Source organism: Oncorhynchus gorbuscha, linkage group LG10 (assembly GCF_021184085.1).
Source record: "Oncorhynchus gorbuscha isolate QuinsamMale2020 ecotype Even-year linkage group LG10, OgorEven_v1.0, whole genome shotgun sequence".
Taxonomy (NCBI): Eukaryota; Metazoa; Chordata; class Actinopteri; order Salmoniformes; family Salmonidae; genus Oncorhynchus; species Oncorhynchus gorbuscha.
Window position 1 is genome coordinate 65,248,139 of NC_060182.1, and position 17,744 is coordinate 65,265,882.

Genomic DNA, 17,744 nt, shown 5'->3' on the forward strand with positions numbered 1-17,744 from the left:
ACCCAGAGTTACCTCTGCTGCAGAGGATAAGTTCATTACAGTTAGCAGCCTAAGAAATTGCAGCCCAAATAAATGCTTCACAGAGTCCAAGTAACAGACACATCTCAACATCAACTGTTCAGAGGAGACTGCGTGAATCAGGCCTTCATGGTTGTATTGCTGCAAAGAAACCACTACTAAAGGACAGCAATAAGAAGAAGAGACTTGCTTAGGCCAAGAAACAACAAGCAATGGACATTAGACCGGTGGAAATCTGTCCTTTGGTTTGATGAGTCCAAATTTGAGAGTTTGGCTGTGTCTTTGTGAGACGCAGAGTACGTGAATGGATGATCTCTGCATGTATGGTTCCCACCGTGAAGCATGGAGGAGGAGGTGTGATGGTTTGGGGGTACTTTGCTGGTGACACTGTCAGTGATTTATTTAGAATTGAAGGCACACTTAACCAGCATGGGTACCACAGCATTCTGCAGCGATACGCCATCCCATCTGGTTTGCGCTTAGTGGGACTATCATTTGCTGTCAGGGTGGCTACTTTGAAGAATATCAATAATATTTTGATTTGTTTAACACTTTTTGTTTGGTTACTATGTGATTCCATATGTGTTATTTCATATTTTTGATATCTTAACTATTATTCTACAATGGTGAAAATACTAAAAATAAAAACCCTGAATGAGTAGGTGTGTACAAACTTATGACTGCTACTGTATATATGTCATGCAGGTGAAAGAGGACCCAAAAGCGACTTAACAGAAACAGAGTTTATTTAAGTCCAAACAGGGAATAACAGAAATCCTCTAGTCTGTAGAGGGGAATAACTGGAGAAGCGGCCACAGACTGCAGGTCGCTTCGGGTAGGCGCCTTCGGGTAGGCGCAGGCCGTAGTAGACAGAGACACCTGCTCACACGCAGCATCTGATGAAGGCAAAAAACACGACAGGACAGAGCGATACACAATCACAGCAAAAACACGACAGGACAGGGCGAAACGCAATCACAGCATGGTGAATACTAAACAAGGAACCGACGGGACAGGAACGGTACACAAAGGAATAAATAGGGACTCTAATCAGGGGAAAGGATCGGGAACAGGTGTGGGAAGACTAAATGATGATTAGGGGAATAGGAACAGCTGGGAGCAGGAACGGAACGATAGAGAGAAGAGAGAGCGAGAGAGTGAGAGGGGGAGGGGGAGAGAGAGGGATAGAAAGAGGGAAAGAACCCAATAAGACCAGCAGAGGGAAACGAACAGAATGGGGAGCACAGGGACAAGACATGATAATAAATGACAAACATGACAATATATATTGGGATTTTTTAGTTTGGGTTTAGGCGACCTGCCATTTACATGGCAGAAATACCCCCCCCCCACACACACACATCCATACCTGCATACAGTCTAATTTCCTTGGCTGAATTTGAAATAGTTTTGCTTTTAAAGGCATGAATAGAATGTGTTACTTTGTCATCAATGATCACCGTACATGGGAACCAGCCAAGATACAGCATAGGTTTATCTGGTTTGTACTTGTTACTTTTACTGAATACTAGCAATGCTGTGTGTTATTCTTACTTTGAGCAGTCTTGGTGATTTATGACAACATAAATACTCAAATTCATTTGCATGTTAGATTCATTGTTATTTTTAAATGTGTTGCAGTTAGGCAAGGAGTAAATCTCTTTTCTCGGAGACAAACTGCAGCCTGAGACTAATGGTTTTGTTCATTCAAACCAGAACAGTTGTGTCAGACTCGATTTTCCATGTCTGTTCCTGGGCTATTTGTTTTTGGCACTCATTGAAATGTACCATATTTCACGTCTGCTCCATACATCCCTCCCTTCCCTCTCTTTCTGCCTTTAACGGGATTTAGCATATCAATGGCAGATTAGTCAGTTTATCAAAAGCTTACCACGTCAAAGCTCTTTTCCACTCTGCTTTCCAGTCTGCCGCGCGGACCTCACACACAGATTCGGCATACTGGTGTCTTTGGTCTGTGTGTGTGTGGTCGCGCTGCGTCTCTGTGCGGAGTGGGGCTGAATGGCTGTATGCTATTAGCGCCACAGTGTGTGTTGATTACAAAGGCCATGCTTAGTCACTATGGGACCTAACCCGAGCTGTGTGTCATGTCTTTAACCAGCCTGGATGCCACTCGGTTACATTAGTCATCTTTATTGCCTAACAACAACAAAGCAACGATAGAGCTTGCCAATGCAAGTGCCTCCCCGTGCAACCAATCACCAGGCTATTCCCCATTTTGGATTTACACTATTCAGTAACTTGCACAGCTTATTCTCTTCCCTCCTGTGTCCTCATACCCCCATGGTCTTTCCTAACATGGGCTTCCTCATACCAAGAATGGAGATGTACAGCCTCTGTAGCCCTGAGCTGCATGCGGCTGCTCCCGTGCTGGAATGGGAACCACGTGCAGTGGAAAGTGTTTTTTCCTCTCATTTAGTTTGGTGACATTTATGATTATGTTCAGTACAGTCATTGCCAACAGGAGGTGACTCCAGCTGACCAGGTCTCGGAGCAGTGCAGGAGGGGAAGTGGAGGGGGCTGGCCCCGGGCACCGGGTCTGGAGAGCAGGCATGTCAGACGTATGGAGGAAAACCTCACCCTGACATCTCACTTTGGACACAGGAAGAGCCATGCCATCAATCACTTTAAAGTATGACAGGGTTTAGGTTGGGCCTTTTGTTTTGGAAACATAAAGCTGTGTAAAGGTATACTTTCTTGATGTTGTTTAGTCATATCTACATTATTATAAACCCCTGCAATCTTCCTCAATAAAATCCCAAAGTGCTGAATTCACCAAGTCTGAAGTGGGATCTTGTGGAAAGCAGGGCAGGTATCATAAGATCCCTATCCACTGAGATCTCCTCGCTCTCACAATCTCCTATCAGCACCCTGTCGTCACAGCCATTGCCAACACACACAGAGCCTTTGCGGTCGCTTCTCCTCCTCTGGAATCTTATCCCTTTTCTCCCTTAACTCCCTGCTCTCCACTGTACCCCAGTTTATCTCAGCTACATTAAAGCCAGGAGCAGTAGCCCTAACCCTGGGGTCATTGTTATGGTGTGTTTGAGCACTCTCACTGTCCCTTACCTTTGCCTCCTCGGTCCTCCTTCCCACTAGTCTACAGTCCTAGTTCTGGCCATGGATGGATTAGCCTAATAAAGGTCGACCGATTAATCGGAATGGCCGATTAATTAGGGCTGATTTCAAGTTTTCATAACAATCGGTAATCGTCATTTTTGGACACCGATCATGGCCAATTACATTGCACTGACTGACTACCTGTTATGCGTGTGCACCAAGGAGCCAAGGTAAGGTGCTAGCTAGCATTAAATGTATCTTTAAAAAAACAATCAATCTTAACATAATCACTAGTTAAGTACACATGGTTGATGATATTACTAGTTTATCTAGCTTGTCCTGCGTTGCATATAATCAATGCGGTGCCTGTTCATTTATAATGAAATCACAGCCTACTTCGTCAAACGGGTGATTTAACAAGCGCATTCGCGACAAAAGCAATGACGTTGCACCAATGTGTACCTAACCATAAACAACAAAGCCTTTCTTATAGTCAATACACAAGTATATATTTTTAAACCTGCATATTTAGTTAATATTGCCTGCTAACATTAATTTCTTTTAACTAGGGAAATTGTGTCACTTCTCTTGCGTTCTGTGCAATAGAGTCAGGGGGTATGCAGCAGTTTGGGCCGCCTGGCTCGTTGCGAATTGTGTGAAGACTATTTCTTCCTAACAAAGTCAGCCAACTTCGCCATACGGGGGATGATTTAACAAAAGCGCATTTGTGAAAAAAGCACAATCGTTACACGAATGTACCTAACCATAAACATCAATGCCTTTCTTAAAATCAATACACAGAAGTATATATTTTTGTTAAAACTGCATATTTAGTTACAATAAATTCATGTTAGCAGGCAATATTAAACTAGGGAAATTGTGTCACTTCTCTTGCGCTCATTGCACGCAGAGTCAGGGTATATGCAACAGTTTGGGCCGCCTAGCTCATTGCGAACTAATTTCCCAGAATTTTACGTAATTATGACATAACATTGAAGGTTGTGCAATGTAACAGCAACATTTAGACTTATGGATGCCACCCGTTAGATAAAATACGGAACGGTTCCGTATTTCACTGAAAGAATAAACGTTTTGTTTTGCGAAATGATAGTTTCCGGATTTGACCATATTAACGACCTAAGGCTCGTATTTCTGTGTGTTATTATATTATAATTAAGTCTATGATTTGATAGAGCAGTCTGACTGAGTGGTGGTAGGCAGCAGCAGGCTCGTAAGCATTCATTCAAACAGCACTTTCCTGCGTTTGCCAGCACCTCTTCGCAAGCACAGCGCTGTTTATGACTTCAAGCCTATCAACTCCCGAGATTAGGCTGGCAATACTAAAGTACCTATTAGAACATCCAATAGTCAAAGGCAAATGAAATACAAATGGTATAGAGAGAAATAGTCCTATAATAACTACAACCTAAAACTTCTTACCTGAGAATCTTGAAGACTCATGTTAAAAGGAACCACCAGCTTTCATATGTTCTCATGTTCTGAGCAAGGAACTTAAACGTAAGCTTTTTTACATGGCACATATTGCACTTTCTTCTCCAACACTTTGTTTTTGCATTATTTAATCCAAATTGAACATGTTTCATTATTTATTTGAGACTAAATTGATGTTATTGATGTATTATATTAAGTTAAAATAATAAATAATAAAAGTGTTCATTGTTCATTCAGTATTGTAAGATCAGCGTCAACTCACCATCAGTACGACCAAGAATATGTTTTCCGCGACGCGGATCCTGTGTTCTGCCTTACAAACAGGCCAACGGAATTGATTCCATGCAGCGACCCCCAAAAAAAACGACTTTGTAAAAGAGGGAAACTTAGCGGTCTTCTGGTCAGACTCCGGACACGGGCACATCGCGCACCACTCCCTAGCATTGTTCTTGCCAATGTCCAGTCTCTTGACAACAAGGTTGATGAAATCCGAGCAAGGGTAGCATTCCAGAGGGACATCAGAGACTGCAACGTTCTCTGCTTCACGGAAACATGGCTCACTGGGAAGACGCTATCCGGGACGGTGCAGCCAACGGGTTTCTCCACGCATCGCGCCGACAGAAACAAACATCTTTCTGGTAAGAAGAGTGGCGGGGGCGTATGCCTCATGACTAACGAGACATGGTGTGATGAAAGAAACATACAGGAACTCAAATCCTTCTGTTCACCTGTTCACCTGATTTAGAATTCCTCACAATCAAATGTAGACCGCATTATCTACCAAGAGAATTCTCTTCGATTATAATCACAGCCATATATATCCCCCCCCAAGCAGACACATCGATGGCTCTGAACTAACTTTATTTAACTCTTTGCAAACTGGAAACCATTTATCCGGAGGCTGCATTCATTGTAGCTGGGGATTTTAACAAAGCTAATCTGAAAACAAGACTCCCTAAATTTTATCAGCATATCGATTGCGCAACCAGGGGTGGTAAAACCTTGGACCATTGTTACTCTAACTTCCGCGACGCATATAAGGCCCTGCCCCGCCCCCCTTTCGGAAAAGCTGAACACGACTCCATTTGTTGATCCCTGCCTACAGACAGAAACTTAAACAAGAGGCTCCCACGCTGAGGTCTGTCCAACGCTGGTTCGACCAAGCTGACTCCACGCTCCAAGACTGCTTCCATCACATGGACTGGGACATGTTTCGTATTGCGTCAGATAAAAATATTGACGAATACGCTGATTCGGTGTGCAAGTTCATTAGAACGTGCGTTCAAAATGTCGTTCCCATAGCAACGATAAAAACATTCCCTAACCAGAAACCGTGGATTGATGGCAGCATTCGCGTGAAACTGAAAGCGCGAACCACTGCTTTTAATCAGGGCAAGGTGTCTGGCAACATGACCGAATACAAACAGTGCAGCTATTCCCTCCGCAAGGCTATTAAACAAGCTAAGCGTCAGTACAGAGACAAAGTAGAATCTCAATTCAACGGCTCAGACACAAGAGGCATGTGGCAGGGTCTACAGTCAATCACGGACTACAAGAAGAAACCCAGCCTAGTCACGGACCAGGATGTCTTGCTCCCAGGCAGACTAAATAACTTTTTTGCCCGCTTTGAGGACAATACAGTGCCACTGACACGGCCTGCAACGAAAACATGCGGTCTCTCCTTCACTGCAGCCAAGGTGAGTAAGACATTTAAACGTGTTAACCCTCGCAAGGCTGCAGGCCCAGACGGCATCCCCAGCCGCGCCCTCAGAGCATGCGCAGACCAGCTGGCCGGTGTGTTTACGGACATATTCAATCAATCCCTATACCAGTCTGCTGTTCCCACATGCTTCAAGAGGGCCACCATTGTTCCTGTTCCCAAGAAAGCTAAGGTAACTGAGCTAAATGACTACCGCCCCGTAGCACTCACTTCCGTCATCATGAAGTGCTTTGAGAGACTAGTCAAGGACCATATCACCTCCACCCTACCTGACACCCTAGACCCACTCCAATTTGCTTACCCCCCAAATAGGTCCACAGAGGATGCAATCTCAACCACACTGCACACTGCCCTAACCCACCTGGACAAGAGGAATACCTATGTGAGAATGCTGTTCATCGACTACAGCTCGGCATTCAACACCATAGTACCCTCCAAGCTCGTCATCAAGCTCGAGACCCTGGGTCTCGACCCCGCCCTGTGCAACTGGGTACTGGACTTCCTGACGGGCCGCCCCCAGGTGGTGAGGGTAGGCAACAACATCTCCTCCCCGCTGATCCTCAACACGGGGGCACCACAAGGGTGCGTTCTGAGCCCTCTGCTGTACTCCCTGTTCACCCACGACTGCGTGGCCACGCACGCTTCCAACTCAATCATCAAGTTTGCGGGCGACACAACAGTGGTAGGCTTGATTACCAACAACGACGAGACGGCCTACAGGGAGGAGGTGAGGGCCCTCGGAGTGTGGTGTCAGGAAAATAACCTCACACTCAACGTCAACAAAACTAAGGAGATGATTGTGGACTTCAGGAAACAGCAGAGGGAACAACCCCCTATCCACATCGATGGAACAGTAGTGGAGAGGGTAGCAAGTTTTAAGTTCCTCGGCATACACATCACAGACAAACTGAATTGGTCCACTCACACTGACAGCGTCGTGAAGAAGGCGCAGCAGCGCCTCTTCAACCTCAGGAGGCTGAAGAAATTTGGCTTGTCACCAAAAGCACTCACAAACTTCTACAGATGCACAATCGAGAGCATCCTGGCGGGCTGTATCGCCGCCTGGTACGGAAACTGCTCCGCCCTCAACCGTAAGGCTCTCCAGAGGGTAGTGAGGTCTGCACAACGCATCACCGGGGGCAAACTACCTGCCCTCCAGGACACCTACACCACCCGATGTTACAGGAAGGACATAAAGATCATCAAGGACATCAACCACCCGAGCCACTGCCTGTTCACCCCGCTATCATCCAGAAGGCGAGGTCAGTACAGGTGCATCAAAGCTGGGACCGAGAGACTGAAAAACAGCTTCTATCTCAAGGCCATCAGACTGTTAAACAGCCACCACTAACATTGAGTGGCTGCTGCCAACACACTGTCATTGACACTGACCCAACTCCAGCCACTTTAATAATGGGAATTGATGGGAAATGATGTAAATATATCACTAGCCACTTTAAACAATGCTACCTTATATAATGTTACTTACCCTACATTATTCATCTCATATGCATACATATATATTGTACTCTATATCATCGACTGCATCCTTATGTAATACATGTATCACTAGCCACTTTAACTATGCCACTTTGTTTACTTTGTCTACATACTCATCTCATATGTATATACTGTACTCGATACCATCTACTGTATGCTGCCCTGTACCATTACTCATTCATATATCCTTATGTACATATTCTTTATCCCCTTACACTGTGTATAAGACAGTAGTTTTGGAATTGTTAGTTAGATTACTTGTTGGTTATCACTGCATTGTCGGAACTAGAAGCACAAGCATTTCGCTACACTCGCATTAACATCTGCTAATCATGTGTATGTGACAAATAAAATTAGATTTGATTTACTATAAATATATATATATAAAAATCGTCCGATTCATCGGTATCGGTCTTTTTTGGTCCTCCAATAATCGGTATCGGCCGTTGAATAATCATAATAGGTCGACCTCTAAAGTCTACACAGACCAAACGCATAGCGACACTTCAGTCCATGGACCTTCATCAGACTGAATCAAGCCTACAGGAGGAGATGCAGACTGGACTGCTGTGTATAAAGGCTTTAGACTAGAAGCTACGGCTAGCCTCTCAGATTAGAGCCAGGGCTCTGGCCAGCTGGGAGCACTGGGGATGATGATGCAGTTATGTAAGGCAACAGCTAACAGACAGATCCTTTCATGTTCCATACACATTGGGGTTAAAGGAGGCCTTTTAAACACAGGAGTTTATCAGTGTTTACGTGATTTCATGGCCTTCAGCCGGGCTCTGCTCTGCTGCTCTAGGGACTTAACTGGAAGTGGACGGGGAGAGAGGATGACTAAACACATTGAATGAGCTGTTTAAGGGTGCGTGTATAACAATTTTATTTAAGGGTTAATCCAGTAGAGCAATTATGATTCATAGTCATTTAAAAGCAGTTTGCATAGTTTGTCAGTGTAGCCCCTACCCCTGTCCTCTTTCCTGGTGTCCTCTTTCCATGCAGCCATGGCTCCACCACCCTGGAGATTAGCATTTTAGGAGCTCCAGGTGTTCCCCACTGCCGTACCGTGTGCCTTCCCTGGTGTCCATGGGCCTTGTTGTGTTACGCCTCACATTGTTCCGTGGGCATTGTGTGTGACCCTGATAGGGAAGCAGCTGTGTTAGGTGGCCCTGCCAGAGCAGCCATCTTGGCAGCGAGACACAGCCCTGCACGGGCCCTCCACCAGGGGCCCGCTTTGATGAACTCCACACAGGATGGCCTCCTACATCCATCCAGGACCTTCTCTGGCGGTCTTCCTCCCTGACTGCCTCTATCAACCCCTTCCATCTGACGATGAAGGCTGGCTGGCTGGCAGAGCGGCTGGGGAAACACACTTCATCATTACATGAAGGGAGAGATGAGAGGAATGAAGAAAGGCATTGCTGCCCTTCACAGAAACTGGCCATCGTTTTCCTGCCAGGCTGAGGGCACGACCTCCCCTTTGAGGTAAGAAAGTGAGTGGGAGATCCATGGTTACAGTGTCATACAGCGTAGGCAGGTTTAGCAAGAGACTAGAGGTCGACTGATTAATCAGAATGGCCGATTAATTAGGGCCGATTTCAAGTTTTCATAACAATTGGAAATCTGTATTTTTGGGCGCCGATTTTGCCGATTTTTAAAAATGGTTTATATCTTTATTTAACTTTTTAACTGGGCAAGTCAGTTAAGAACACATTCTTATTTTCAATGACGGCCTAGGAACGGTGAGTTAACTGCCTTGTTCAGGGGCAGAATGACAGATTGCCTCCTTGTCGGCTCAGGGTATCTTATCTTGCACCCTTACAGTTAACTAGTCCAAAGCTATAACCACCATTGCACTCCACAAGGAGACTGCCTGTTACGCGAATGCAGTAGAAGCCAAGGTAAGTTGCTAGCTAGAATTAAACTTATCTTATAAAAAACAATCAATCAATCATAATCACTAGATGATTTAACAAAAGCGCATTTGCGAAAAAAACACAATCGTTGGACGTCTGTACCTAACCATAAACACCAATGCCTTTCTTAAAATCACTACATAGAAGTATATATTTTTAAACCTGCATATTTTGCTAAAAGAAATCTAGGTTAGCAGGCAATATTAACCAGGTGAAATTGCGTCACTTCTCTTGCATTCATTGCACGCAGAGTCAGGGTATATGCAACAGTTTGGGCAGCCTAGCTCATTGTGAACTAATTTGCCAGAATTTTACGTAATTATGACATACATTGAAGGTTGTACAATGTAACAAGAATATTTAGACTTAGGGATGCCACCCATTAGATAAAATACAGAACGGTTCCGTATTTCACTGAAATAATAAACGTTTTGTTTTCGAAATGATAGTTTCCGGATTCGACCATATTAATGACCAAAGGCTCGTATTTCTGTGTGTTATGTTATAATAAAGATTTGATAGAGCAGTCTGACTGAGCGATGGTAGGCAGCAGCAGGCTCATAAGCATTCATTCAAACAGCACTTTTGTGCGTTTTGCCAGCAGCTCTTCGCAAGCACAGCGCTGTTTATGACTTCAAGCCTATCAGCCTAATGGCTGGTGTAACCGATGTGAAATGTCTAGCTAGTTAGCAGGGTGCGCGTTATTAGCGTTTCAAATGTCACTTGCTCTGAGACTTGGAGAAGTTATTCCTCTTGTTCTGCAAGGGCAGCGGCTTTTGTGGAGCGATGGGTAACGCTGCTTCGAGTGTAGCTGTTTTCGATGTGTTCCTGGTTTGAGCCCAGGTAGGGGCGAGGAGAGGGACCGAAGCTATACTGTTACACTGGCAATACTATAGTGCCTATAAGAACATCCAATAGTCAAAGGTATACGAAATACAAATAGTATAGAGATAAATAGTCCTATAAATACTATATTAACTACAACCTAAAACCTCTTACGTTGGAATATTGAAGTCTCATGTTAAAAGGAACCACCAACTTTCATATGTTCTCATGTTCTGAGCAAGGAACTCAAACGTTAGCTTTTTTGCATGGCACATATTGCACTTTTACTTCTCCAACACTTTGTTTTTACATTATTTAAACCAAATTGAACATGTTTCATTATTTATTTGAGGCTAAATAGATTTTTATTGATGTATTATTAAGTTAAAATAACTGTTAATTCCGTATTGTTGTAATAATTGTCATTATTACAAATAAATAAATAAAAATCAGCCAATTAATCGGGTTTGGCTTTTTTGGTCCTCCAATAATCGGTATCGGCGTTGAAAAATCATAATTGGTCGACCTCTACAAGTGACAGGCCACTTTTTCAGGGTACAGAACTGCATGTCCAGTGGAAATGTTGGATTTAAATGTCCTATTTTGATACATGAAATCACAATGGATTTTGCATTTGTGTGTATGAACAGAAGATGTACTGTAGGCAGATGTGTGTGAGCCTGTGTGGGTGTGCGCAAGCCATTGATTTAGTGAGTGTGTGTGTGCATGTATGTGTGCATAACCTGTGTGTGTTTAACGTCTGTCTTGACATGAGCAGTGGAAGGTGTGTGGAAGCTGTGGGTCTGGGAGCAGGAAGTGGCTCAGTATTGACTTCGCTCACTTCCTGCCCGTGTTGCAGGAGGCTGCTGCTCCTCTGTCACTCCTCTCGGGATGTTTTCCTGGAGGTTACATCACAGCTACTGGATAATACTGTTGAAGTGAGCGCACCTCAGACTGCCTGCTGAGAACCAATGCTACTCACTCACTCAGTGTCAACGAGTAGGACAGTTCTGTCTTTTCTAGGGCAATTCCACAGCAACAGAATGACTCTGAAACTCAGATTTTTCACATTAAAAGTATACCAAACAAATACCATTGATTGCAAAGTTAAACAAGCCACACACCTCTATGCACAAGGACTACTTTTGACAATTTCCACTGACAATTGTACAAAAACACATTTACTCAAAGAACAGTGCAGATGTAAAGTTTAGTAACAGAATGACGGTAAAATCTCCCTTTTTGTGTGACCATATCTGCTCCGAATAAAGATTCATAGATGTCTGCAGAAACAATGGGCTGTAAAGCTACGATATGGCACCTTGAGATTGAAAAATATTTATTTTGATTGTTGAACTACAGTAAGTGAAGTGGATTAACACCCGGGAACAGAATGATGGTAACAGAATGACATCATGGGTCGCTGATCTGTACAACAGTCGTGGCCAAAAGTTTTGAGAATGCTGCTTCAGTGTCTTTAGATATTTTTGGCAGATGTTACTATGGAATACTGAAGTATAATTACAAGCATTTCATAAGTGTCAAAGGCTTTTATTGACAATTACATGAAGTTGATGCAAAGAGTCAATATTTGCAGTGTTGACCCTTCTTTTTCAAGACCACTGCAATCCGCCCTGGCATGCTGTCAATTAACTTCTGGGCCACATCCTGACTTTTTTCTGACTGATGGCAGCCCATTCTTGCATAATCAATGCTTGGAGTTTTGTGTTTTTTTGTTTGTCCACCTGCCTCTTGAGGATTGACCACAAATTCTCAATGGGATTAAGGTCTGGGGAGTTTCCTGGCCAGGGACCCAATATATCAATGTTTTGTTCCCCGAGCCACTTAGTTATGGCAAGGTTCTCCATCATAGATGGAGATGCACTCACACCTGATGCACTCACACCTGCCTGCTGCCATGCCTTGGTCATTGTATTTTGTGTTTTTGTTTATATGTTTGGGTAGGCCAGGGTGTGACATGGGTTTATATGTTGTTTTCGTATTGGGGTTTGTATTATTTGGGATCGCGGCTGATTAGGGGTGTTGTATAGGCTTGGCTGCCTGAGGCGATTCTCAATCAGAGTCAGGTGATTCTCGTTGTCTCTGATTGGGAACCGTATTTAGGGAGCCATAGTTTCGCTTTGTATTTCGTGGGTGATTGTTCCTGTCTCTGTGTAGTGTTCACCAGATAGGCTGTAATAGGTTTCTCGTTCCGTTTGTTGTTTTTGTATTTATCAGTTATTTCAGGTACCGCGATTACTTCATTAAAGTCATGAGTAACCAACACGCTGCATTTCGGTCCGACTCTCTTCCTTCAACAGACGAACGCCGTTACAGAATCACCCACCACTCACGGACCGAGCAGTGTGTAAACTGGCAGCGACAGCGACAGCTTCAGCAGCGAAAGGAGGACGTTATGGACGGTAGAGGCATGGAGTATACGACGTGGCAAGAAATCGACAGGTGGGCGGCCGACCCAGAGAGCGTGCAGGCGCCCGCCTGGGATTCGCTGCAGCAATGCGAAGAGGGCTATAGGCGAATGGAGTCAATAAAAAAGAGAAGGCGGCGCAGAGCGAAAACCGAAAGTCACCCCAAAAAATTTATTGGGGGGTGGCTCAGGGAGAGTATGGCTGAGTCAGGAGATAGACCTGAGCCAACTCTCCTTGTTTATCGTGAGGAGCCAAGGAGGAGACCAGAACCAGAGCCAGTGTTAGAGGTGAGCGAAGCAGAGACTGTGAAGGAGTTAATGGGGAAAGTGGAGTGGAGAGTAATGAGGGAGTTGCTAGCTAGATACAATATTCGTCCGACGGATCGTGTCGGGGATTTGATAGCACCTGAGTTAGCGCACTATACTCAACCTGAGGTGCTTGTTAGTCGGCTGGTGAAGTTGGTGCCTGCCTCACGCACCAGGCCTCCTGTGCACATCCCTAGCCTTGCACGTCCTGTGCCCACACTGCTCTCAATATCTCCTGTACGCCTTCACGGTCTAGCCCATCCTGTGCCACCTCCACACTCCAGTCCTCCGGTGGCAGCTCCCCGCACCAGGCTTCCTGTGCGTGTCCTCGATCCTGTAGCACCTGTTCCAGCACCACGCACCAGGCCTTCAGTGCGCCTCGCCTGTTCAGCGCAGCCAGCGCTTTTCTCCTCTCCTGCGCTGCCGGAGTCTCCCACCTGTTTAGCGCAGCCAGAGCCTTTCTCCTCTCCTGCGCTGCCGGAGTCTCCCGTCTGCCAGTGCCGCCAGTCTGCCCAGCGCCGCCAGTGCTCCCAGTCTGCCCAGCGCCGCCAGTGCTCCCAGTCTGCCCAGCGCCGCCAGTCTGCCCAGCGCCGCCAGTCTGCCCAGCGCCGCCAGTCTGCCCAGCGCCGCCAGTGCTCCCAGTCTGCCCAGTGCCGCCAGTCAGCCCAGCGTCGCCAGTCTGCCCAGCGTCGTCAGTCTGCCCAGCGCCGCCAGTCTGCCAGGATCCGCCAGAAGTGCCAGTCAGCCAGGATCTGCCAGTCTGCAGAGAGCTGTCAGCCTGCATGGAGCAGTCAGAGCTGTCAGTCTGCATGAAGCAGCCAGAGATATCAGTCTGTAAGAAGCAGCCAGAGCTGTCAGTCTGCATAGAGCAGCTAGATCCGCCAGTCAGCCATGATCTTCTAGATCTGCCAGACAACCAGTCTCTTCCAGATCTGCCAGACAACCAGTCTCTTCCAGATCTGCCAGACAACCAGTCTCTTCCAGATCTGCCAGTCAACCAGTCTCTTCCAGATCTGCTAGTCAACCAGTCTCTTCCAGATCTGCTAGTCAACCTGAATCTTCCAGATCTGCCAGACAACCAGTCTCTTCCAGATCTGCCAGACAACCAGTCTCTTCCAGATCTGCCAGTCAACCTGAATCTTCCAGTTCCGCCAGCCAGCCAGGATTTACCGGAGCCTATTACCTGCCTGAGCTTCATCTCAGTACTGGGCTTCTTCTCAGTACTGGGCTTCCTCTCAGTACTGGGCTTCCCCTCTGTCCTGGGCTGCTTCTGTCCCGAGATGCCCCTCTGTCCCGAGCTGCCCCTCTGTCCCGAGCTGCCCCTCAGTCACGAGCTGCCCCTCAGTCCAGTGGGGATCTGGGTGAGGACTATTAGGCCATGGTCGGCGGAGAGGGTGGATTATCCCAGGACGCGAAGGGGAGGAACAAGGACATTAATGGAGTGGGGTCCACGTCCCGAGCCGGAGCCGCCACCATGGACAGACGCCCACCCGGACCCTCCCTATGGTTTGAGGTGCGTCCGGGAGTCCGCACCTTAGGGGGGGGGTTCTGTTACGCCTTGGTCATTGTATTTTGTGTTTTTGTTTATATGTTTGGGTAGGCCAGGGTGTGACATGGGTTTATATGTTGTTTTCGTATAGGGGTTTGTATTATTTGGGATCGCGGCTGATTAGGGGTGTTGTATAGGCTTGGCTGCCTGCGGCGATTCTCAATCAGAGTCAGGTGATTCTCGTTGTCTCTGATTGGGAACCGTATTTAGGGAGCCATAGTTTCGCTTTGTATTTCGTGGGTGATTGTTCCTGTCTCTATGTAGTGTTCACCAGATAGGCTGTAATAGGTTTCTCGTTCCGTTTGTTGTTTTTGTATTTATCAGTTATTTCATGTACCGCGATTACTTCATTAAAGTCATGAGTAACCAACACGCTGCATTTCGGTCCGACTCTCTTCCTACAACAGACGAACGCCGTTACAAGTAATGTATCCTGAATAGGTACACAAAGGTAGAAATACCTTAATATCCTCCTTTGCATGTTTAGGTATTATTCTACACAATGGCTATTATTCTAATGAGCTCCGCCCCCTAACAAGACCAAATTTGGTTGGTCCGAACTGGACCAAATCTGTACCCATCTATGTTTCACAAGTTTGGACCTCAGTACAGCACAGCAGAGTAAATTGGAGTTCAGTACTGTAAAGTATAGTACAGTACTGTGCTGAATTGTACTGACATACTCTACTTTTATTTTCTTTACAGTACTGTACTGTACTGTGCTGTCCAAACTTGTGAAAGAGACATCTATGATTGGTTTAGATATAGACTCTTAGATTTTAAACTTGTCAAACAGCCGTCTATGATTGGTTTAGATATAGACTCTTAGTTTTTAAACTTGTGAAAGAGACATCTATGATTGGTTTAGATATAGACTCTTAGATTTTAAACTTGTCAAACAGCCGTCTATGATTGGTTTAGATATAGACTCTTAGTTTTTAAACTTGTGAAAGAGACATCTATGATTGGTTTAGATATAGACTCTTAGATGTTAAACCTGTGAAACAGACATCTATGATTGGTTTAGATATAGACTCTTAGTTTTTAAACTTGTGAAACAGACAATTAGTGATAGTCAGTAACTATTCCACACCACCAACTAGAAAAGTTATTACAGTGTTATTACAATGGCTATGTCAGTATGATTTGGATAACTTTTTCATTATCAATAGTATACCCCTAATGGGCACATTTTGAGCTCAATAGAGCAAAATGAATAGCATTCTGCCTACATGAATTGCTGTATGGAAAACGATGGCATGCTGTATTGAATGGCCATTTGAGTGGTATCCCCTTCTGCTGTTTTCAGTGCAGTCCACTGTTGCAGTGTTTCAGGGGAATAAAGGTGTTTGAATGTGAGCTCTTTTCCGGAGCCAGTGGATTTTCTTCCATCCTCCACGTTGACTGCTGACGTGAGCCACAGGAAGTAGTTAACGGGAGCAGGAGTGTGTGTGTGACTCGTTGTGGCTAGGGTGAATTAAACAGCTGTGTTTCAGGCACACTCTCTCTCTCTCTCGCTCTCTCTCTCTGCGGTGATATTGAGCCTGATGTTCATTCCACACACATCCACTGTGACTTTGCCTCCGTTCTGTTCCTACACCACTGGCCTGCTGGCTCTGGCTATGATGACTGAATGAAGGCAGCCATTACTCCATGAATCAGAGAAGCTCTATACAATATAAACTCCTCCTCATCAGATGGGGGCCCACCACAAATTAGTAGCGCTTGTCTAGGAAATATGACAAACCGCACTGAACATAATCATAAATGTCACCAAACCAAATGAGTGGGAAAAAGAAGAGCAAACAACTGTTGAATGAATATGGTGACAGGGCCTCAATCAGCTGATGCCAATATCAAAAAGTGTATATGAGTTATTGTGTGTATACTGTTGGTTGAGTTGTAAATTAGGAGTGTTCCCACCCAATGTCTTCTGCACATAGTGGATACTCACAACTATTCTTCTTCCTCCCCAGTTCCCAGAGTGTGGCTTCTTTGGCATGTATGACAAAATCCTGCTCTTCCGCCATGACTTGAACTCTGAGAACATCCTCCAGAGGCTGACGTCAGCAGAGGATATCCACGAGGGAGATCTGATAGAGGTGGTGCTCTCTGGTGAGTAGTACTGATCTGAGTTCAGCTCTAAGGGTTTTATTCACTTTTTCACTTGTTCTGTAGGCTATCTGTACTAATTCAGTGAGGCTTCTCTAAATCAAATCTGTGTGCCGTACAGTACTGTTTCACTCCTATCTAAAGCGCACCTCCAGAGACACAGGTGGCTAGTTTCCCCTCTCTTTTCCTGTCACACGTGATTTCAGTTTCCTGCTGACTATTAAGTGTAACAAACACTGTCTTGTAAAAGGATTCTGTTCCATCCGTCTCTATTGGGAAGCACCTGGACTGGACATCCCTCTCTCCCCGGTGTAGAACTAGAAGCATTGTCTGCATGGATCCAGACATAATATAACTCTGGTCCCGGATCGATCTGATCTGCTGGTGTATATCAGTGAGCCCCAGGCGAGTCTATTCATGAGACCACTGGTTTCCTCTGTCTCTTTCCCTCTGGGTTCAGACGGTTGACAGGTGACAGCCTCAGTGCCGCACCTGGATGACTGTGTGAGGTCAGAGTAATTCCACATCCGCAAGCTCTACAACGACACTGCTACTTTGTCTTAGCCTTGTAGTTGGCCTACATCTGCTGAGGAGATCGACGTGTGTCAAACTGGTGCAATACAATCTCAAAAATGTGTTGCTGTTCTAGTCTGGCAGACTGAAAACAGGAATTTTCTAATTATACTATTTATCGTTCCCTTAGTTGCTTCTCATTTAAATGAATACTTTAAACACACCATTCATTCCGGTGAATTCTTTGAGACCTGTTGTTCAGTTATGTGACTGAGAGAGACAAACAGCTCAGTGGTTTGGTCTAAAACCTCCCTCACTGTTAGAGGC

The 17,744-nt window shown here is 45.3% G+C and overlaps 1 protein-coding gene across 2 annotated transcripts in view; it reads left to right on the forward strand.

Annotated features, from left to right (window-relative positions):
- Window positions 1–17,744, forward strand: part of prkd3 (protein kinase D3) — an 82,221-nt gene that overhangs the window by 34,240 nt on the left and 30,237 nt on the right. The window contains exons 2-3 of one of the 2 annotated variants that reach the window (XM_046366660.1): window positions 8,915–9,253; window positions 16,769–16,907. In XM_046366660.1, coding sequence (XP_046222616.1) covers window positions 16,793–16,907 — 115 coding nt within the window. In that variant the 5' untranslated portion in view covers window positions 8,915–9,253; window positions 16,769–16,792. The remainder of the gene's footprint in view (window positions 1–8,914; window positions 9,254–16,768; window positions 16,908–17,744) is intronic. The other variant, XM_046366659.1, reaches the window with a different exon arrangement.